The sequence below is a fragment of the Heptranchias perlo genome, chromosome 3 (assembly GCF_035084215.1).
Source record: "Heptranchias perlo isolate sHepPer1 chromosome 3, sHepPer1.hap1, whole genome shotgun sequence".
Taxonomy (NCBI): domain Eukaryota; kingdom Metazoa; phylum Chordata; class Chondrichthyes; order Hexanchiformes; family Hexanchidae; genus Heptranchias; species Heptranchias perlo.
In genome coordinates, this window is record NC_090327.1 from 115,989,310 (window position 1) to 116,013,184 (window position 23,875).

A 23,875-nucleotide genomic window follows, 5' to 3' on the forward strand; every position below is an offset into this window, starting at 1 on the left:
CTGAAGTGGGGGCTTGAACCCATAAACCTCTGATTTAGTGGCCAGGGAGTGATACCCACTAAGCCGTGGCTGACACAATCTTTAATTCCTGGAGACTCCGGGACAATCCTGGAACGTTTGGCACACCCTACAAACTGAAGTCAACTAGTTGCTTGGAGTATGCAAGAGCAATCCAGGGAAAAAACCAATAATTTTCGAGTGGGGAAGTCCCAAGGCTTTTACTCAGGCCCCAAACAAGCCAACAGGGGTCAGAAATCACCCAGATGAGGGGTTGCAGTTTGTTTCTTGATTCTGCTTCTTACTAGGACCTCAAAACTGTGAAACTCCTTACCTACCTCCATATTAATTTACTCCTACAATCTACAGGCATTCAAAACCAAGCTTGACACCACTTAACCACTACTACTTGATTTATTTTGTCTTCCCTATTTCCATTTTCAACATGAATTGATGTTTTGCACCATGGATCTTGGGCCTACACCTTGGTCCTCATTAAAGAAAAAAAGACATGATAATCCGATCGTGATGAAAAATGCTTTGCTTTACTGAAGAAATTATGCTTTTAGCTAACATTTTGCACTGTTAAATGTTTTGGAATGTAACATACTAAAGTAATATATATTTTTATAAGATCTCCTTTTGGCGTGCACATCCAAATGTGGATGGATGCCTGAACTCAAGGCTGCTACTTTTTAAACGTGCCAACTGAATTAGTGTTAACAACATAAAACAAGGGAAATAACTTTGGTACTTCATGAAAAAGGTAAGTGTTGTAGATAACATTTGGTCCATATGATGATCTGGACTGGTTTCGATCACCTGAGGGGATTGGAGAGCAATTTTATAGAGTATTTTTTCACTTTTTGGCTCTGGATTTTTTCTGTTTTTGCCTCTTCCAGGAGATTACTTGGCTATGGGGGTGGGTATGAAGGGGGTTCGGAGGAGGGAAGAAGTGTTCAGCCATGATGGTCATGGGGCAGGCTTGATGGACCAGCTGGTCTTTTCCTGCCCATCAATTTTGTATGTTCCTATAGTAAGGGTATGGGGAAAGAGCTGGGAAATGGGATTATAGTAGATGGCTGCAGCTAAATAGACAACAACAACTTGCATTTATACAGCACCTTGAGCTTAGCAAAATGTCCCAAGGCGCTTAACAGGAGCCTTATCAATCAAAATTTGACACCAAGCCACATAAGGCTGAAAACTTGTGCTCCAGAACTAGCCACGCCTCTAGCCAAAGTGTTCCAGTACAGCTACAACACTGGCATCTACACGACAATGTGGAAAATTGCCCAGGTATGTCCTGTCCACAAAAAGCAGGACAAATCCAATCAACGCCCCATCAGTCCACTCTCAATCATCAGCAAAGTGATGGAGGGTGCTATCAAGCAGCACTTACTCACCAATAACCTGCTCACCGATGCTCAGTTTGGGTTCCGCCAGGACCACTCGGCTTCAGACCTCATTACAGCCTTGGTCCAAACATGGACAAAAGAGCTGAATTCCAGAGGTGAGGTGAGAGTGACTGCACTTGACATCAAGGCAGCATTTGACCGAGTGTGGCACCAAGGAGCCCTAGTAAAATTGAAGTCAATGGGAATCAGGGGGAAAACTGTCCAGTGGCTGGAGTCATACCTAGCACAAATGAAGATGGTAGTGGTTGTTGGAGGCCAATCATCTCAGCCCCAGGACATTGCTGCAGGAGTTCCTAAGGGCAGTGTCCTAGGCCCAACCATCTTCAGCTGCTTCATTAATGACCTTCCCTCCATCATAAGGTCAGAAGTGGGGATGTTCGCTGATGATTGCACAATGTTCAGTTCCATTCGCAACCCCTCAGATAATGAAGAAGTCCGTGCCCGCATGCAGCAAGACCTGGACAATATCCAAGCTTGGGCTGATAAGTGGCAAGTAACATTTGTGCCAGACAAGTGCCAGGCAATACCATTCCAACAAGAGAGAGTCTAACCACCTCCTCTTGACATTCAACATCATTACCATTGCCGAATCCCCCACCATCAACATCCATTGACCAGAAACTTAACTGGACCAGCCACATAAATAACTTGGCTACAAGAGCAGGTCAGAGGCTGGGTATTCTGCTGCGAGTGACGCACCTCCTGACTCCCCAAAGCCTTTCCACCATCTACAAGGCACAAGTCAGGAGTGTGATGGAATACTCTCCACTTGCCTGGATGAGTGCAGCTCCAACAACACTCAAGAAGCTCGATACCATCCAGGACAAAGCAGCCTGCTTTGATTGGCACCCCATCCACCACCTTAAACATTCATTCCCTTCATCACCGGCACACTGTGGCTGCAGCGTGTACCATCCACAGGATGCACTGCAGCAACTCGCCAAGGCTTCTTCGACACCACCTCCCAAACCCACAACCTCTACCACCTAGAAGGACAAGGGCAGCAGGCACATGGGAACAACTCCACCTGCACATTCCCCTCCAAATCACATACTATCCCGACTTGGAAATATATCGCCGTTCCTTCATCGTCACTGGGTCAAAATCCTGGAACTCCCTACCTAACAACACTGTGGGAGAACTTTCACTACACGGACTGCGGCGGCTCACCACCACCTTCTCAAGGGCAATTAGGGATGGGCAATAAATGCCGGCCTCGCCAGCAACGCCCACATCCCATGAACGAATAAAAAAAAAAGAGATATTAGGTCAGGTGACCAAAAGCTTGGCAGCAGACTTTCGGATGAGCTCAAGTTTATGGAGGGTGGAAGATGGGAGGCCGGCCAGGAGAGCGTTGGAATCATCAAATCTAAAGGTAACAAAGACATGGGTGAGGGTTTCCGCAGCAGATGAGCTGAGGCGGGGCGGAGACAGCACCAACCACAGGCAGGATGGCCCGAATGGCTTTTTTCTGTGCCGAAATTGCGATGATTCTGATGGTTATCAGGAGGTTCAGTTGCCTTGGGCTGGTTTTGGCAGGGAGGGGGGAGAATTGGAACTGTTGCGCGACTCTGCCGTGCTCCGGGGGAACTGGTTAGTTGGTGCAACCCGACGGTTGGGCTGAAGGAGGCGGCGATGGAGGCGGACGGTTGGGGATGTCATTTTGATGATTCCGTTTTCGAAGAGTTTCGGAAAAGAGCGGCGGTGCGGGGGATAACGCTCGATTCCTACAGTGCGAAACTCTGCGAGCCAGAGGTAGAGGTTGTGTTTTTTTTTTGTTTGAATGTGTTGTCCAGTGATTTTTTTTATTTAATCGTTGCACAAACTGTGGTGAATTTGGCCCGACAGGAGACGAGGCCGCTCGGGGCCCGGGCTTTTCGGTAGGGCTGGGAGGGGGGGGGGGATGTCGGTCATGGTCCAGATCTTCCAGGCAATTAAAACAAAATGCTGCTGCAGGAAATGACTGTGTGTTAATCAGTAAGAAATGATATTTTCTCCCCAAAGTGTATTTTTGGTCGCTAGGATCTCTGAACCATCCTTTGGGCAAATCCTCAGCCTCACCAGTTTATGTTATTGTGATAATATTATTTGCTGACAGCTTTACAGGAGGATGGGGGAAGATGTGATATTTCCCCCTCCTTCAAACATTTCAGGTCCTAGTATACGGCTACCCATTACAGCACCATGCCTACTGCCTCCTACCCTCCCAGATCTCTGCGCTCCTCCAATTCTGGCCGCTTGCGCATCCCCGATTTCCATCGCTCCACCATTGGTGACCGTGCCCTCGGCTGCCTCTGCCCTAAGGAATTCCCTCCCTAAACCACTCCGTCTCTCTACCTCTCTCTCCTCCTTTAAGACACTCCTTAAAACCTACCTCTTTGACCAAGCTTTTGGTCACCTGTCTTAATATCTCCTTATGTGGCTGGGTGTCACGTTTTGTCGGATAACGTTCCTGTGAAGCGATCAATCTGCGCCAAGTGCCCTTGAATGTTGCCCCCAGACTTCTGAGGGTGGAGGTGGGAACTGTACCGGGGAATGTCAGAGGTCGGAGATGGGGGTGGGGTGATTTTGATGGGGATGAAAGCATCAATAGCAAAGCTAAAGGGACTGTTGGGTAAGGCAGCAGTAGTATGGAGGGAGTTAGAGTGTATTGGTGAGGGAACTTGGGAAAAGGGTGAGGTTAGTGGATGGGGAGGAAGGGGGGAAAGTCATCAGAGTTGGCCTCCTTGGTGATTGAAACCTTAGAAGTGGCGAGGAAGCTATGGATATAAGTAAACATCTAGTAGCCATTGTAAGAAAGATGAGAACAGGTCTACCTGTACGTTTTCTCCACTTGTTGATTGGAGAATGATGTAAGGGTTTTTTAAAGTAAGGAAAAAACAACAATGAAACAAATTTTATGGTATTAGGTCTTGCTTTTTTGTGGGAAAATTAAGTAAATAAATGGTCAGTTTTTAGTACGCAAACTTTCTATTTTTGGAAAGCTGTTAGTTTAGGTGCAGGCTTATGCTCCTGTGAAGCACCTTGGGATGTTTTACTACGTTAAAGGCCCGATATAAATGCAAGTTTTTTTTTTATTCGTTCATGGGATGTGGTCGTCGCTGGCGAGGCCAGCATTTATTGCCCATCCCTAATTGCCCTTGAGAAGGTGGTGGTGAGCCTCCTTCTTGAACCGCTGCAGTCCGTGTGGTGAAGGTTCTCCCACAGTGCTGTTAGGAAGGGAGTTCCAGGATTTTGACCCAGCGACAATGAAGGAACGGCGATATATTTCCAAGTCGGGATGATGTGTGACTTGGAGGGGAAAGTGCAGGTGGTGTTGTTCCCTTGTACCTGCTGCTCTTGTCCTTCTAGGTGGTAGAGGTCGTGGGTTTGGGAGGTGCTGTTGAAGAAGCCTTGGCGAGTTGCTGTAGTGCATCTTGTGGATGGTACACACTGCAGCCACTGTGCATCGGTGGTGAAGGGAGTGAATGTTTAGGGTGGTGGATGGGGTGCCAATCAAGCGGTCTGCTTTGCCCTGGATGGTATCGAGCTTCTTGAGTGTTGTTGGAGCTGCAGTCGTCCAGGCAAGTGGAGAGTATTCCATCACATTCCTGACTTGTGCCTTGTAGATGGTGGAAAGGCTTTGGTGAGTAACTTGCCTCAGAATACCCAGCCTCTGGCCTTCTTTTGTAGCCACAGTATTTATATGGCTGGTCCAGTTAAGTTTCTGGTCAATGGTGACCCCCAGGATGTTGATTGGGGGGGGGAAATTCGGCAATGGTAATGCCATTGAATGTCAAGGGGAGGTGGTTAGACTCTCTCTTGTTGGAGATGGTCATTGCCTGGCACTTGTCTGGCGCGGATGTTACTTGCCACTTATGAGCCCAAGCCTGGATGTTGTCCAGGTCTTGCTGCATGCGGGATCGGACTGCTTCATTATCTGAGGGGTTGCGAATGGAACTGAACACTGTGCAGTCATCAGCGTACATCCCTGTTTCTGACCTTATGATGGAGGGAAGGTCATTGATGAAGCAGCTGAAGATGGTTGGGCCCAGGACACTGCCTTGAGGAACTCCTGCAGCAATGTCCTGGGGCTGAGATGATTGACCACCAAAAACCACTACCATCTTCCTTTGTGCTAAGTATGACTCCAGCCACTGGAGAGTTTTCCCCCTGATTCCCATTGACTTCAATTTTACCGGGACTCCTTGGTGCCACACTCGGTCAAATGCTGCCTTGATGTCAAGTGCGGTCACTCTCACCTCACCTCTGGAATTCAGCTCTTTTGTCCATGTTTGGACCAAGGCTGTAATGAGGTCTGGAGCCGAGTGGTCCTGGCGGAACCCAAACTGAGCATCGGTGAGCAGGTTATTGGTGAGTAAGTGCCGCTTGATAGCACTGTCAACGATACCTTCCATCACTTTGCTGATGATTGAGAGTAGACTGATGGGGCGGTAATTGGCCGGTTTGGATTTGTCCTGCTTTTTGTGGACAGGACATACCTGGGCAATTTTCCACATTGTCGTGTAGATGCCAGTGTTGTCACTGTACTGGAACAGCTTGGCTAGAGGCGCAGCTAGTTCTGGAGCACAAGACTTCAGCACTACAGCCGGGATGTTGTCGGGGCCCATAGCCTTTGCTGTATCCAGTGCACTCAGCTGTTTCTTGATATCACATGGGGTGAATCGAATTGGCTGAAGACTGGCTTCTGTGATGGTGGAGATATCGGGAGGAGGCCGAGATGGATCATCCACTCGGCACTTCTGGCTGAAGATGGTTGCAAACGCTTCAGCCTTGTCTTTTGCACTCACGTGCTGGACTCCGCCATCGTTGAGGATGGGGATGTTTACAGAGCCTCCTCCTCCCGTCAGTTGTTTAATTGTCCACCACCATTCACGACTAGATGTGGTAGGACTGCAGAGCTTTGATCTGATCCGTTGATTGTGGAATCGCTTAGCTCTGTCTATAGCATGTTGCTTCCGCTGTTCAGCATGCATGTCGTCCTGAGTTGTAGCTTCACCAGGTTGGCACCTCATTTTTAGGTACGCCTGGTGCTGCTCCTGGCATGCTCTTCTGCACTCCTCATTGAACCAGGGTTGATCCCCTGGCTTGTTGGTAATGGTAGAGTGAGGAATATGCCAGGCCATTAGGTTACAGATTGCATGGATGCCCAGTTTTGAGCTGCTAGATCTGTTCTGAATCTATCCCATTTAGCACGGTGGTAGTGCCACACAACACGTTGGATGGTGTCCTCAGTGCGAAGACGGGACTTCGTCTCCATGAGGACTGTGCGGTGGTCACTTCTACCAATACTGTCATGGACAGATGCATCTGCGACAGGTAGATTGGTGAGGACGAGGTCAAGTAAGTTTTTCCCTCGTGTTGATTCGCTCACCACCTGCCGCAGGCCCAGTCTGGCAGCTATGTCCTTCAGGACTCGGCCAGCTCGGTCAGTAGTGGTGCGACCGAGCCACTCTTGGTGATGAACATTGAAGTCCCCCACCCAGAGTACATTCTGTTCCCTTGCTACCCTCAGTGCTTCCTCCAAGTGGTGTTCAACATGGAGAAGGACTGATTCATCAGCTGAGGGAGGGCGGTAGGTGGTAATCAGCAGGAGATTTCCATGTCCATGTTTGACCTGATGCCATGAGATTTCATGGGGTCCAGAGTCAATGTTGAGGACTCCCAGGGCCACTCCCTCCTGACTGTATATCACTGTACCACCACCTCTGGTGGGCCTGTCCTGCCGGTGGGACAGGACGTACCCAGGGATGATGATGGAAAAGTCTGGGACATTGGCTGAAAGGTATGATTCTCTGAGCTTGGGTTTGTTAGGCTGTTGCTTGACTCGTCTGTGGGACAGCTCTCCCAATTTTGGCAGAAGTCCCCAGATGTTAGTGAGGAGGACTTTGCAGGGTCGACAGGGCTTGGTTTTCCTTTGTCGTGTCCGGTGCCTAGTGGTCCGATGCCAGGTGGTCTGTCCGGTTTTATTCTTATTGTGACATTTTTTAGCGAGATTTTACAACTGAGTGGCTTGTTAGGCCATTTCAGAGGGCAATTAAGAATCAACCACATTGCTGTGCGTCTGGAGTCACATATAGGCCAGACTGGGTAAGGACGGCAGGTTTCCTTCCCTAAAGGACATTAGTGAACCAGATGGGTTTTTACGACAATCCGGTAGTTTCAGGGCCACCATTACTGATGCTGGTATTTTAATTCCAGATTTTATTTTTTAATTAATTGAATTTAAGTTCACCAGCTGCCGTGTTGGGATTTGAACTCATGACTCCGGATTACTAGTCCAGTAACATAACCACAATGCTACCGTACCCATCACATTGTTGGGTGTTCATTTACGCCAAGAAATAACTGTCACTTATATTGTTGGTTACCTGCAATGTTCCAGAAACTCTCATTTACATATCCCAATTCTGTTCATATACAGTTCCTATTTATCCTCTTAAACAAGTAAAAGTAAGCAGTATTGGACTTAGAATGACGATCAGTAACTTTTTTTTATCAATGGTGCTTTTTTTTTAAAAGAGGGGATGGATAATGGGATGAACTAAAATGTCTCGAGATGGGTTTGAATGAAGAAGGCCCCAATGGCCCATTTGACCTTATCCCTTCAGAATACCAAACCTACTACAGCGTCTAGTTGTTTCTTAAATTAGCCCAATGTCCTGATCTCAACCACTATTCCATCTCTTTCCCCATTGCCCTGCAAATTTTTTCCTTTTCAAGTATTTATCCAATTCCTTTTTGAAAGTTACTATTGAATCTGCTTCTACCACCCTTTCAGGCAACGCATTCCAGATCATAACTCGCTGCGCAAAGAAAAAAAACTTCTCAACTCCCTTCTGGTTCATTTGTCAATGACCTTAAATCTGTATCCTCTGGTTAAGAACATAAGAAATGGAAACAGGAGTAGGCCATATGGCCCCTCGAGCCTGCTCAGCCATTCAATAGATCATGGCTGATCTTTGACCTCAACTCCATTTTCCCGCCCAATCCCCATATTCCTTGATTCCCTTCGAGTCCAAAAATCTATCTGTCTCAGCCTTGAATATACTCAATGACTCAGCATCCACAGCCCTCTGGGGTTGAGAATTCCATAGATTCACAACCCTCTGTGTGAAGAAATTCCTCCTCACCTCAGTCTTAAATGGCCGACCCCGTATCCTGAGACTATGTCCTCTAGTTCTAGACTCTCCAACCAGGGGAAACAACCTCTTGGCATTTACCCTGTCAAGCCCCCTCAGAATCTTATATATTTCAATGACCTCTCATTCTTATAAACTCCAGAGAGTTTAGGCTCGTTCTACTCAACCTCTCAATGGACAACCCTCTCATCCCAGGAATTAATCTAGTGAACCTTTGTTGCACTGCCTGTAGGGTAAGTATATCCTTCCTTAGATAAGGAGACCAAAACTGTACGCAGTACTCTAGGTGAGGTCTCACCAAAGCCCTGTACAATTGTAGTAAGACTTCCTTACCCCTGTACTCCATCCCTCTTGCAATAAAGGCCAACGTGCCATTTGCTTTCCTAATTGCCTGGTGTACCTGCATGCTAAACTTTTGTGTTTCTTGTACCAGGACACTCAAGTCTGCCTGGACACTAACATTTAATAGTTTCTCACCATTTAAAAATATTCTGTTTTTCTATTCTTCCTACCAAAGTGAATAACCTCACATTTCCCCACATTACACTCCATCTGCCACCATTTAACCTGTCTATATCCTTTTGCAGACTCTGTGTCCTCCTCACGGCTTACTTTCCCGCTTTGTATTGTCAGCAAACTTGGATACATTACACTTGGTCCCTTCGTCCAAGTCATTAATATAGATTGTAAATGGCTGAGGCCCAAGCACGGTACCCCTAGTTACAGCCTGCCAATCTGAAAATGACCTGTTTATCTCTACTGTCCTTTTCTCTTTTAACCAATCCTCTATCCATGCTAATATATTACCCACAACCCCATGAGCCCTTATCTTGCGTAACAACCTTTTACGTGGCATATTATCGAATGCCGTTTGAAAATCCAAATATACAACATCCACTGGCTCCCCTTTATCTACCCTGCTAGTTACATCCTCAAAAAACTCTAATAAATTTGTCAAACACAATTTCCCTTTCATAACACCATGTTGACTCTGCCTAATCATATTATGTTGTTCTAAGTGCCCTGTTACCATTTCCTTATTACTGACACTTTTGCCAGTGGAAACCGTTACTCCTTATTTACTCTCATCAAAACCCTTCATAATTTTGAACACCTCTATTAAATCTCCCCTTAACCTTCTCTGTTCTAAGGAGAACAACCCCAGCTTCTCCAGTCTCTCCACATAACTGAAGACCCTCATCCCTGGTATCATTCTAGTAAATCTCTGCACCCTCTCCAAGGCCTTGACACCCTTCCTAAAGTGTGGTGCCCAGAATTGGGGACAATACTCCAACTGAGGCCTAACCAGTGATTTATAAAGGTTTAGTATAACTTCCTTGCTATTGACTTCCCGTTGACTCCCCTCTGTGTAATAACATTTTCCTAGTCACTTTTTGGTTATGTCTTTTTTTAAAAAAAAACATTTTTAAAATTCATCAAACTCTCTTCCGAAAGTGGGCTGGCTGATGTGAAAAGTTGTCAGTAATTTTCATATCTCGAAATTGGCTTGAATCAACTGCTCTTTGGTAGATTTCTTAAAAAAAAAATAAAGTTCTACTTCAATTTCAACGTTATCGCCTCCGATCACTTGCAGTGGTTTTGTGAAGAGATCTGCACAGCTGACGATGTGGAGAAACTGACTGTATTGAAGTTCCGAGGAGATCTGGCATTCAAACGTCAGGATTATCAGGTATCTGCAGATCTGGAATGTTTGCTGTGACTGAGGGAATGTTAAGAACAACCATCTCATGTCTGTAATATTTTGACACTTACATTTTCTCAATGGTCTATTGTGTTTCCTTTGTCCTTTTTATTAAAGTGGATTTAAAAGACGTAAAAACAAAACAACACCGTAATCTCACTTTCATTATCAGAACAATGTCCAATGAAGCACTGGCTACAAATTACATGGAATTACATGGAATTACATAGAATGTACAGCACAGAAACATGTCGTTCGGCTCCACACAAGCCTCCTCCCACCATTCTTCATCTAATCCTATCAGCATATCCCATTCCTTTCTTCCTCGTGTTTATCTAGCTTCCCCTTAAATGCATCTATGCTTTTTGCCTCAACTACTCCATGTGTTAGTGAGTTCCACATTCTCACCACTCTCTGGGTAAAGAAGTTTCTCCTGAATTCTCTATTGGATTTATTAATAATGAAAAAAGTGAATACTTTTTTGCAGAGGACTTGCAATTTTTTTAAGAAATGCTTTCTGCCTGTGCTAGGTTTTAGTAGTGGCCTAATTGATATATAATTGTAAACAGTCACTTGATTACAAAATACTATGTAATGCATACTGTATTGTATTTTTTCTTTCCTAGAAAGCATTGCATGAGTACACCGGTAGCCTGGCACTTGTTCCAGAGACAAATATAGCTCTTAGAAGAGACCTACAGGAGGCCCGAGCTCGATGTCTGTGCTTTCTTGGCAGAGATGAGGATGCTTTGGATATAGCGCAAAAGCTGGTTAGTCTTACAGTGGCAGTGCAAAATTAAATTATGAAATAGCTTCATGGTACTATACAATCAAAAAGTACTATGCTCGTATAACAAAGTACTGATGTGTCAGCCTTGACTCAGTGGATAGCACTCTCACCTCTTGAGTCAGAAGGTTGTGGGTTCAAGTCCCATTCCGAAGACTTGAGCACAATCTCGGCTGACACTCCAGTGCAGTGCTGAGGAAGGTGCTTCACTATCAAAGGTGTCGTCTTTCGGATGAGACGTTGAACCATCTGCCCTCTCGGGTGGATGTAAAACATCCCATGACACTATTCGAAGAAGAGCGGGGGAGTTCTCCCGGTGTCCTGGCCAATATTTATCCCTCAACTAGATTATCTGGTCATTATCACATTGCTGTTGTGGGATCTTGCTGTGCACAAATTGGTTGCCGCGTTTCGTACATTACATCAGTTACAACATTTCAAAAGTACTTAATTGACTGTAAAGGGCTTTGGGACATCCTGAGATATATAAATGCAAGTCTTTACTGAAATAATTAAACAATTAGAATGTAAGTATGTTGATAATTAGTATTGAGTATCAGGGATATGCAACATATTCTTGTATAGGTTCCAGAAAGTAAAAGGTTACCAAAAATGGATTTTAAAAAAAATAGATGGCACCCCAATAGGTGTCCATGGGACTACAGACAGTGCCCTATAAGGTGTTACAGTAATGATAGAAAGGATGAAAAACCTCCTAGAAATACTAGAGAACCAAGGGTCTGGCGAGAATGAGGAACTGAAAGAAATTAGTATTAGTAAAAAAAAGAGAAATTAATGGGACTGAAAGTCGATAAATCCCAAGGACCTGATGATCCACATCCCAGGATTTTGAAAGAGATGGCTATAGAGATAGTGGGTGCATTGGTTGTCATCTTCCAAAATTCTATAGATTCTGGAATAGTTCATGCAGATTGGAGGGTAGCAAATGTAACTCCACTATTTAAGAAAGGAGGGAGAGAAAAAACAGGGAACTACAGACCTGTTAGCCTGACATCAGTAGTAGGGAAAATGCTAGAATCTATTATAAAGGAAGTGATAACAGGACATTTAGAAAATAATAATAGGATTTGGCAGAGTCTGCATCGATTTATGAAAGGGAAATCATGTTTGACAAACCTATTGGTGTTCTTTGAGGGTGTAGCTAGTAGAACGGATAAGGGGGAACCAGTGGATGTGGTGTATTTGGATTTTCAGAAGGCTTTTGATAAGGTCCCACACAGGAGGTTGGTGAACAAAGATAGAGCGTGTGGAATTGGGGTTAATATTCTGGCATGGATTGAGAATTGTTTTCTGTCTGTTAACCAGAGAGTAGGAATAAAAGGGTCTTTTTCAGGTTGGCAGACTCACTAGTGGGATACCGCAGGGATCGGTGCTTGGGTCCCAGCTATGCATAATCTATAATCAATGATTTGGATGAGGGGACCAAATGTAATATTTCCAAGTTTGCTGATGACACAAAACTAGGTGGGAATGTGAGTTGTGAGGAGGATGCAAAGAGGCTTCAAGGGAATATAGACAGGCTAAGTGAGTGGGCAAGAGCATGGCTGATGGAATATAAAAGTGGAAAAATGAAATTACTCACTTTGGTAGGAAAAACAGAAGTGGAGTATTTTTTAAATGGTGAGAGATTGGGAAATGTTGATGTTCAAAGTGACCTGGGTGCCCTTGTACATGAGTCACTGAAAGCTAACATGCAGGTGCTGCAAGCAATTAGGAAGGCAAATGGTATGTTGGCCTTTATTTCAAGAGGATTTGAGTACAGCAGTAAAGATGTTTTACTGCAATTATATACCGCACCTGGAGTATTGTGTACAATTTTGGTCTCCTTACCTAAGAAAAGATATACTTGCTGTAGAGGGCGTGCAACAAAGGTTCACCAGACTGAATCCTGGGATGGTGGGATTGTCGTATGAGGAGAGATTGAGTAGATTAGGCCTGTATTCTCTAGCGTTTAGAAGAATGAGAGATGATCTCATTGAAACATACAAACTTCTTACAGGGCTCGACAGGGTAGATGCAAGAAGGACATTTCCCCTGGCTGGGGAGTCTAAAACCAGGGGTCAAAGTCTCAGAATAAGGGGTAGCCCATTTAGGACTGAGATGAGGAGAAATTTCTTCACTCAAAGGGTGGTGAATCTTTGGAATTCTCTACCCCAGAGGGCTGTGGAGGCTCAGTGATTGAGTACATTCAAAGCAGAGATCGATAGGTTTCTAGATATTAACGGCATCAAGAGATATGGGGATGGTGCAGGAAAATGGTGTTGATCTTGATGAATGGTGGAGCAGGCTCGAGGGGCCGGATGGCCTATTTCTTATGTTCTTATGATTTTGGGGAGACAAGAAATACTTGTAGTTCACTGGGTTGCTGTAGATTTGTTGCAGTCTGGAGTGTTGGGGTCACAAACCCCTATCCTAATTCTTCCACATTGCAAGTTCCAGCTCTTGCTGAAGTTGAAAGGTAGTCAACAGAGACGACAAGATGGGAGGGATAATATAGTGGACAGGTCACTTAGGCCACCCTCCTCCATTCTCGCTAACAGTGATTTTATGAGTGGTATAGATAGGGTTCTATGAGAGGTCCTTTCTCAGCTGGAAAATAGCGCATAACATAAAAGGAAGGAAAAGTATAATTTTTTTTTTAAATGCTGACCAGTTTATAATAATATTCATAAATGCAGGTGGACAGAATTTGTGATTATTCCTTGAAAAGGAAAAAATTGCAGGGCTATGGGGAAAGAGCAGGGGAGTGGGACTAATTTAATAGCTCTTTCAAAGAGCCAGCACAGGCACGATGGGCCAAATGGCTTCCTTTTGTGCTGTACAATTCAATGATTTTGTGCTGCAGGCATAACAAACACTAATTACACTGCAGAAATAAAGCACGTGTCACTTGTATCATAGTAGCTACAGCACAGGAGGAGGCCACTCGGCCCATCGTGCCTACACTGGCTCTTTGAGCGAGCTATCCAGTTAGTCCCATTCCCCTGCCCTCCATAGCCCTGTAAATTTTTTCCCTTCAAGTTTTTATCCGATTCCCTTTTGAAAGTTACTATTGAATCTGCTTCCACCACCCTTCCAGGCAGTGTGTTCAAGATCATAACGTTTTGCTGCGTAAAAAATAATGTTTCGTTTCCTCATGTCACCTCTGGCTCTTTTGCCGATCACCTTAAATCTGTGTCCTCTGGTTACCGACCCTTCTGCCATGGGAAACGGTTTCTCCTTATTTATTCTATCAAAACTGTTTGTGATTTTGAACACTCAATCAAGTCTCCCCTTAAACTTCTCTGTTCTTAGGAGAACAACCCCAGCTTCTTCAATCTGCATATAACTGAAGTCCCTCATCCCCGGTAACCATTCTAGTAAATCTCTCTGTACCCTCTCTAAGGCCTTGTCAGCTTTCTTAAAGAATGGTGCCCAGAATTGTACACAATACTCCAGCTGAGGCCTAACCAGTGTTTTATAAAGTTTTAGCATAACTTCCTTGCTTTTGTACTCTATGCCTCTATTAATAAAGCCATGATGTGGAGATGCCGGTGATGGACTGGGGTTGACAATTGTAAACAATTTTACAACACCAAGTTATAGTCCAACAAATTTATTTTAAATTCCACAAGCTTTCGGAGGCTTCCTCCTTCGTCAGGTGAACGGTATGGAAACGGTATGGATTTTCCATACCGTTCACCTGACGAAGGAGGAAGCCTCCGAAAGCTTGTGGAATTTAAAATAAATTTGTTGGACTATAACTTAGATTGTAAACAATTTTACAACACCATTAATAAAGCCCAGGATCCCATATGCTTTTTTAACAGCTTTCTTAACTTGTCCTGCCACCTTCAAAGATTTGTGTATGTGCACCCCCAGGTCTGTCTGTTCCTGCACCCCCGTTAAAATTGTACCATTTAATTTATATTGCCTCTCTTCAATCTTCCTACCAAAATGTATCACTTCACACTTCTCTGCGTTAAATTTCATCTGCCGTATGTCTGCCCATTTCACCAGTCTGTCTATGTCCTCTCGAAGTCTGTTACTATCCTCCACATTGTTTGCTACATTTCCGAGTTTCGTGTCATCTGCAAACTTGGAAATTATACCCTCTATACCCAAGTCTAGATCATTAATATATATCTAAAAGACCTGTGGTCCTAATACAACCCCAAGGGCACACCACTGTATACTTCCCTCCAGTCTGAAAAACAACCTTTCACCACTACCCTCTGCTTTCTGTCCCTTAGCCAATTTTGTATCCATGCTGCCACTGTCCCTTTAATCTCATGGGCTTTAACTTTGCTAACAAGTCTATTATGTGCTGCTTTATCAAATGCCTTTTGAAAGTCCATATACACAACATCAACTGCACTACCCTCATCAACCCTCTCCGCTACTTCATCAACGAACTCAATCAAGTTAATCAAGCACGATATTCCTTTAACAAATCTGTGCTGACTTTAATTTATTAGCCCAAACTTTTCCAAGTGCCAGTTAATTTTGTCCTGGATTATTGTCTCTAAAAGTTTCCCCACCACCGACATTAGGCTGTCTGACCTGTAATTGCCGGGTTAGCTTCTTGTTTATTTTCAAGTACACTAAGTCCTTAGACTTCTCCTTATTTCGATTCTCTGTTATTTTTATCCTGTTTACTAGAGATCCGAGGTAACCAACACAGACCACCTCACCACAGTTCTTAACCTCAATATTCTGATTTATCGGAATGCTGGAAATCTGTCCCGAGAACTTTGTTCTTTACAACATTTAGTTTCGTTGCACCCTCTCAACCCATGGTGCTGGAAGAAACTGGCTGAGTCTTACCTAGGCCTAGTTCAAGCCTTATCTTCTCCAACAGTGTTGACCGTCCCAGCCTGCAAGGACGGACACTGCCTCAGAACTTCGCAAAAGACAGCTGGAGAGATGGAAACATCTAAAACCAAATCTGACTGCTCCCAGCCTCAACACTCAAGCAAAGATTTTTCCAAGACAATCTGCCCCAAAAGTGTATTCGAAAAAGAGAATTCAGATACAACACTTGCAAGCAGTAGAAGGAAACCATCGGGAATGGGAAATGTTGGCTCTTTCTATTCAGCTGCTGGCGATAGCATAGAAATCGATTCCAAAAGTAGGAAAGAGCTGAGGGATCTGTGGTTATTTGCATGTTCTTCCTTCATAAGAGCAAGGTATGCATGTTATGTGTGAACAGGGTATGTCATTTGTCTGTGTCAACATCTATAGTGCGAGTTAATGTTACATCCCAAGTATTTTTGTCCATGTATCAGAACAATAGGATCTTTCCTTAGCACTTTAACCTCTGGATTTTCATTGCTCCACCATTGGCAACCGTGCCTTCAGCTGCCTAGGCCCTAAGCCCTGGAATTCCCTCCCTAAACCTCTCCGCCTCTCTACTTCTCTCTCCTCCTTTTAAGATGCTCCTTGAAACCTACCTCTTTGACCAAATCACCTGTCCTTAATTTCTCCTTATGTGTCAAATTTTGTTTGATAACACTCCTGTGAAGCGCCTTGGGACATTTTACTATGTTAAAGGCAAGCTGTTGTTGATTTCCATCAGCTTATTTTGTATTATTTTAACTTGTAAACTAGTTCATTTCATGTGATGTTCTTCTTGTAACTGTGTCTCTACTTGTATTCCGTTTTTTAATTCTTTCTGCCTTTCACTTCTTTGTCAGCCTTTATATTTCTCTTTCCGTATGCCCCACTTTCTCATGTGACTTTTTTTGCAACCCGTGGTAGAATTTCCCTGGAGACACCCCTGAACGCTCGGAGATCAGCACAAACCCTGGAGAAACGGCATATACAGAGTCACAGTGGGAGTAAGGAGAGCATTGGCAGAAGTTCTACCCCCTTCTCTCCCTTTCTTTAAGTATCTTCTCTGTCTCTTCTCTTCTGGAAGTTTCCTACTTTGTATGTATACCATAGTTTTTTGTTTTTTGCCCTCTTTTTCTCTCTCCTTGTCCTTCTCTTACTCACTTTTTTTGCTCTTTTGCATTTCTCTCACTCTTATTCAAATAATTTTTCTGCTATGGAGAGAAATATTCTATCATTGGTAACTCTCTACCTTTCACAAGTCTATTCGCCTCCCCTACATGCCTTTCCCCTTATCCAACTGTGGAGTCGAGAGGAACCCCCAGCAGAAACCCCCATCCCATGCTCGCTCACACTGAGAAAAGCGGGACAGATGGTGAGAAAAATACTCTTGGTCTTTTCCACAAGTGGACCCTATGTCCCTTACATTCCAGAGAGTACCATTACTGCCCAATATCTAGAAATACAATATTGTGACTTGGGGGTTGTAACAATGATGTTGTGTTTATTGGATACTATAATCTCACATTTGCCAGGATGGGGGTAGAGACACTAATTGACCTCAGCACCCCTGGATTTGGGGTGGGGGTGGAATGACCAGTACTCATGCTCCTATTTACTGTCCAGAAACCCTACTTGGAAATGCTTGTGTGTTGGATTGGGAGAGGGGTGGGAAACAGGATCACAGGTGTGATACTCCCTGCGATTCAGTAGCTTGGCGACACTCGCCGTCAAGACTCAAACACGAGTGATAATAACTGCTTGGGCAAAGTACCAGAGGACACCTGATGCCTGTTTGCCTATATTCCATCAAGAATTCAGTGCCTTCGGAAGGAGAGCTGAAGGATGAAAATTGGCAGAGAAAGGGAGAGAAGAAAGTAAGCTCAACGAGTGCATAAAGAATTTTGGATTTCACCAAACTGGTCCCCTTTTTCCACATTTGTGTATGATTCATTTTACAAACAGGCCAGAAACCTTCAGTATTCTCACTATGTTATGTAAAGACATTCTATACTTAAATAGTTACCTCAAAGAACTTTTTGTGAAGTTTCTATTTCTAATTGTAGTTTCTTTTTCTGTTTGCTCATTTGACTATCACACCAATAGAACAATTAAAGTTGCCCTTCTCTATCTCTGTAACCACGTCCAGCTCTACAACTCTCCGAGAACTCTATGTTCCTCCAATTCTGGTTTCTTGTGTATCCCTGATTTCCATCGTCCTGCCATTGGTGGCCGTGCCTTCAGCTGCCTAGGCCCTAAGCTCTGGCATTCCCTCTCCGCCTCTCTACCTGTCTCTCCTTGCTCACCTGTCCTAATATCTCCTTATGTGGCTCAGTGTCAAATTTTGTTTGACGCTCCTTTGTAGCGCCTTGGGATGTTTTTACTACGTTAAAGGCACTATATAATGCAAGGTTGAGCTCCACCGATGCAAGTACAGACACCGTTCTGAGATGAGTTTTGTGCAGCACCAAAGAGTTTGGAAAGGACTGTACTGTGCATTTTATGTATTATTTAATATGTGATGCCATTTTCTTTGCAGTGTGAAAGGGTAACCAATTGAATCATCTGTGCTTAGACTTCTGTTGCAGGTGATAATGCCTCAGCAGGCCTCCTTTGTCCTGGAGAGGAACCTGGCTGTCCAAGAGGAGATCAGGCAGCAGCTCTGTAACCTGGAACTGAGTGAGGAGGAGCTGAATGCACTAAATGAGGTAGCTGGATCTATTAGTTGCTTGAATTTGTATTTTTATATACTGTCTGAGTAGCATACAGTTCATATAAATAAAGTTTTCTATTCATAAACCCCAGGTGTTTTTGCCTCTGAACTAAGTTCTGAAATTCGCTCCCTAAACCTCTCTGCCTCGCCTCCTTTAAGACGCTCCTTAAAACCTACCTCTTTGACCAAGCTTTTGGTCCTAATATCTCCTTATGTGACTCGGTATCAAATTTTGTCTGATTAAAGGTGCTATATAAATGCAAGTTGTTGCTGTGGAACTTTGTTCACATAAAAACCGCACTCCAATAGTAATCTGTGAAATGGTTTGGGAAAAACTATAAGCCCAGAGCACTACTTTGAGACACACAAGGGCACAAGTCTGAGGTTGTGCAGGGCAATTTTGCACAGATACTGGGAAGTATTGTATTTACACAGAGGCTGATCAACAGCTGTATTAGCTTACTAGGTAGGAGCATTGAGACCGGGTACTGCACTGATTTAAGAAACTGTTAGATACAGTAATAAGAAGATATTAGGCTCCGTATTCCGGAGAGATAGCCTTCTTCATTCAAAACTATCTTGTGAGAAGCTTAACTTGATACGGTACTATATACAAGTGGGTATTGCTTATGTTATTAAGAACTTATTGAACAGTTCTATTTCTACACTGTGTCCTGTTTTGGTCTCCTTATCTAAGGAAGGATATACTCGCCTTAGAGGCGGTGCAACGAAAGTTCACTAGATTGATTCCTGGGATGAGAGGGTTGTCCTATGAGGAGTTTAGAAGAATGAGAGGTGACCTCATTGAAACATACAAGATTCTGAGAGGCCGTTTCCCCTGGCTGGAGAATCTAGAACTAGGTGGCATAGCCTCAGGATAAGGGGTCGGCCATTTAGGACTGAGATGAAGAGAAATTTCTTCACTGAGGGTTGTAAATCTTTGGAATTCTCTACCTCAGAGGACTGTGGATGCTCAGTCATTGAATATATTCAAGGCTGAGATTGTTAGATTTTTGGACTCTAGGGGAATCAAGGGAAATGAGAAAAGGGTGGGAAAGTGGAGTTGAGGTAGAAGATCAGCCTTGATCATCTATGGCGGAGCAGGCTCAAGGGGCCATATGGCCTACTCCTGCTCTTATTTCTTATGTTCTTATTTACCTTTTTTAGTATAGACTACAAAAGCAAGGAAGTAATGGTAAATCTTTATAAATCACTGGTTAGACCTCAACTAGAGTATTGTGTTCAATTCTGGGCACCACGCTTTAGAAAGGATGTCAAGACCTTGGCGAGGGAGCAGAGGAGATTTACCAAAATGGTACCAGGGATAAGGGAATTTGATGTGGAGAGACTGGTGAAGCTGGGATTGCTCTCCTTAGAGCAAAGAAGGCTAAGGGGAGATTTAATAGAGGTGTTCAAAATTATCAGGGGTTTTGATAGAGTAGATAGGGAGAAACTGTTTCCACTGGCAAGAGGGTCAGTAACCAGAAGACACAGATTTAAGATAATTGGCAGAAAAGCCAGGGGGAGATGAGAATTTTTTCTATGCAGTGAGTTGTTATGATCTAGAATGCACTGCCTGAAAGGGTGGTGAAAGCAGATTCAATAGTAACTTTCAAAAGGGAAGTGGATAAATACTTAAAAAGGAAAAATTTGCAGGGCTACGTGGAAAGAGCAGGGGATTGGGACTAATTGGATAGCTCTTTCAAAGAGCAGGCACAGGCACGATGGGCCAAATGGCCACCTCCTGTGCTGTGTGATTCTATGAAGCTACGTGTTTTTTAATTAGATAAGAATTTCCAGTTTTATTTTAATTGTATATTTGTTACTAAATAACATCTATTTGGGAGAGTATTGAGTTATTTACTTTATTATTCTGTTGAAATGCAGTAAAATACTCCTATGAGTGATGGCAGATAAGTATCACCTGTGAGCCCAAAGTGTTATATGGTTTTTAATACCATGTGTGGAGGGTTCTTTGTGCTCCCAAGTCCACTTTGATCATAGGTTTTAGTGGGTTCAGTTCCAATTCCAAAACAGTACAGTAATATTGGCCAAATAATTATTTATCGATATGAACACTTAAAGCACTTATTTTTGATTTCAGTGATTGCAAAGTCACAGGAGGGGTTGGTCACAAGCATCAGCTTCAAACTCACATTGATTTTAGCATAGCTGATTGGGGAAATTGGCCCAAAAATATAATCTTCTGATGGTGTAATACAACTTCAGAGTCCCAAGGATGCTTCCTGGCACTCTTAAGAATTATTGGAATCTAATTTTATACTTAATTTTTTTCTGGTAAAAAATATTGATGGGAGGAATGTCATTTTTTTTGTTTTTTATTGTGAGTTTGCTGATGTCATATTTTAATGTTCAATTTTTTTTTTTGCTTCCATGCCTTTATTCTCAGATCCACATTACCCACTATGCACCCCCTAAATAAGCTCTCATAAATGTATACAAATGTCCCCAATTGATATGCACCACCTGAATATAATTAACCCTAATTGATATAAATCATATGGATACAATTAACACAGTTTAGATCAAATTTTGTCGAACAGGTGCAGCTGGCACCATGTGAATATCTGCTGGCTTATATATCCAAGTTACCAGACTATGGTGGGTATCTAGGGGTACAGTAGTAATGTTACTGAACTAGCAATTTAGAAGCCTGGACTAATAATCCAGAGATCGTGGGTTCACGTCCCACCATGGCAGTGTGAGAATTTGAGATCAGTTTTGAAAATCTGGAAATGAAATGTTCGTCTCAGTAAAAGTGACCATGAAGCTATCGTAAAAACCCAGCTGGTTCACTAATGTCCCTTTTAGGGAAGGAAACCTGCCGTCATTACCCGGTCTGGGTCGAGATGTGACTCCAATCCCACACAAATGTCATTGACTCTTAACTGCCCTCTGAAGTGACCTGGCAAGACACTCGGGGCAACTACAGATGGGTAATAAATGCTGGTCTTGCCAGCGATGCCCACATCCTGAGAGAGAACGCACCAGGCTTTGGGTAAGGTTCTTGCAGCCTGTCAATAGTCATTAAAACTCCTTTACAAACAGCCAGATGAATTACGGTGACCAGTGGTTTGCCCACCTTTTGAAAAGACTGGAAAAAGTTTGTAGAAATCTGCACAACTTTGAACCTTCAGCTTGACTCAGTTCATCGTGCACTTGCTGCTGGATCAGAAGGTTGTGGGTTTGAGTCCCACTTTGAGATAAAGTAGATAACTCAGGGCTGACATTCCAATTTTATACTGAGGGAATGCTGCACTGTCAATGGTGCTGTCCTTCGGATGGGATGTTAAACCAAGAACCTGTCTGCTTGTTAAATATATGTTAAAGATCCCATGATGCTATTTCAAAGGAGAGCAGAGTGTTCTCTTGGCCAACATTCCTCCCTCAACTAACATCATCAGATTAACTGGTCATTTATCCCAATGCTGTTTGTGGGATTTTGCACTGTGCAACATGGCTGCCACATTTACTTGATAACAAGAGTCACTGCCCTTCAAAGTAACTCATTGTATATGATTCACTTTGAGATGTTTCTGAAAGATGTGATGAGGTGGATTATAAATACAAATCTATCTTTTTGTTGTTTGATTTTGTGGAAAATATCTCAGTTGATACTTTTGATATTTTTATTTTCTTTCCATTGGAGTCCATTTTAACGACTCTATATGAAAAATGCTCAAAAATATGCTGTGCACATTTGGTGTGGTTTTTTTTGTTGTTGTATAGTTTAAACCTCAGGCTGGCAGAACAAAATGTACAGTTTACTTTAGACTGTACCAAAATCTATTGGCTCCTAAACATATGTATGTAATTTGGTCTATTACGAGACAGAGCATTTGGAAATGAGCCCAGTGTGTTAGCAAAGAGTGCGGTTCATTTTAGTGAGGCTGCAAGTCTGTACTGCATACGATAGCATGCACAGGAATTTGTTTGAACTGTTCTTTAAATAAAATGGTTTATTGTGTACTGCAGACCAATTAGTCCAGCTCTGTCATTATCCATACAGCCCACCCGTTGTGTTTGTGCTGGAAGGATTTCATTTAACTTTTTTCGAAGGACTTTTATTCTTTTAATGCAAAATGTCTTTTAATACAAAACATCTTTGGGAAGATCTTCTGCTGCCTCACGAGAGTAGTGGTGGCGTAACATCAATGTTAGGGAGTCGGAAGTATAGGCAGAGAGCAGCACTGCTGATTCCCATCCCATTACAGGACTTGACACAATCTCACTGTAAACCAGTGAGATCCTTGCTGTAATATTATAATGAGCTGCTGGGGGCAGCATATGTACTTCTGGGTTTTTGCCCTGGAAATGCACTCAATTACAAATAAAAGCTCATTGAAAACAGCTGTCCAACATATTTGAAAGTACAAAAAGGAGTACAGACTATTAAAGCTGAAAAGCTAATTTTGAAAGAATCTTTGGGACAGTTTGGGCTCGGATTTCGCACCCCCGAGCCTGTGCGTTCGTTGGGGGGGGGGGGGCTGCGAAAATCGGGGATTCCCGGGGCGGGTCTGGAGCCCAGCTCCAACCCACCCGCTTCCGGGTTCCCCAGTGACGCGCTGACATGCGCGCGCAGCCCCGCATGTGGGATTCCTACCGGCAATTAAAGCTGGCGGTGTGCCACTTAAAGTAATCATTAAAGTATTTCAGGCCGTTTAGAGACCTGATTAACATGATATTTTAGGAGGGGTGGGATTTTGCAAACAACTGGGATGTTTCCCATGCTGCGGGAAACACTCCCAGTTCAAACGGACGTGTTGCAGCCATCAGCCTGTGGCAGCTGCAAAGGTCCATTTGACAGGTGGGGTGGGGAGATCCCTCACTCATTGCAGGACACTCTGTCACTTTGGACAAAGCTTGGCCTCCACCACCCTCCTAACAATAAAATTCGCCAACTTGCGCACTTACTCCGGTGTCCAGACACATGTACCTACCTTGCGGACCCCCTCAAATGTACATCTTCCGGATGGTGGCCGCCGTAGCTGCAGTCATGACCTCCTCGGAGGACGAACAGCATCACCAGTCTCGCCGGCCATGCCGTCCACCTCTGACACGTGGAGCTCCACAACACAGTGCTGTGACACATCCACCTGCACAGCAGGAGGGAGGACAACAGCGGAGAGAGATACGTCGCAGAGGGCACCACCCTCGCCACAGGGGCTACAGACCGAGGTTCAGCTTCCTGGACCTCTCTGAGCAGCAGTGCACACAGAGGCTCAGAGTCACTTGACATGTAGTCGTGGACATCTGCAGCCT

General features: G+C 43.9%; 1 protein-coding gene across 2 annotated transcripts in view; it reads left to right on the forward strand.

Moving 5' to 3' along the window:
• The first annotated feature begins 2,710 nt into the window (after positions 1-2,710).
• Positions 2,711-23,875, forward strand: part of zgc:101716 (uncharacterized protein LOC492784 homolog) — a 29,853-nt gene continuing 8,688 nt past the window's right edge. Inside the window, exons 1-5 of one of the 2 annotated variants that reach the window (XM_067981604.1) lie at positions 2,711-2,790; positions 10,152-10,247; positions 10,886-11,029; positions 15,709-16,235; positions 18,455-18,587. In XM_067981604.1, coding sequence (XP_067837705.1) covers positions 2,719-2,790; positions 10,152-10,247; positions 10,886-11,029; positions 15,709-16,235; positions 18,455-18,587 — 972 coding nt within the window. In that variant the 5' untranslated portion in view covers positions 2,711-2,718. Of the gene's footprint in view, positions 2,791-3,028; positions 3,177-10,151; positions 10,248-10,885; positions 11,030-15,708; positions 16,236-18,454; positions 18,588-23,875 lie in introns of those variants that run through there. The other variant, XM_067981601.1, reaches the window with a different exon arrangement.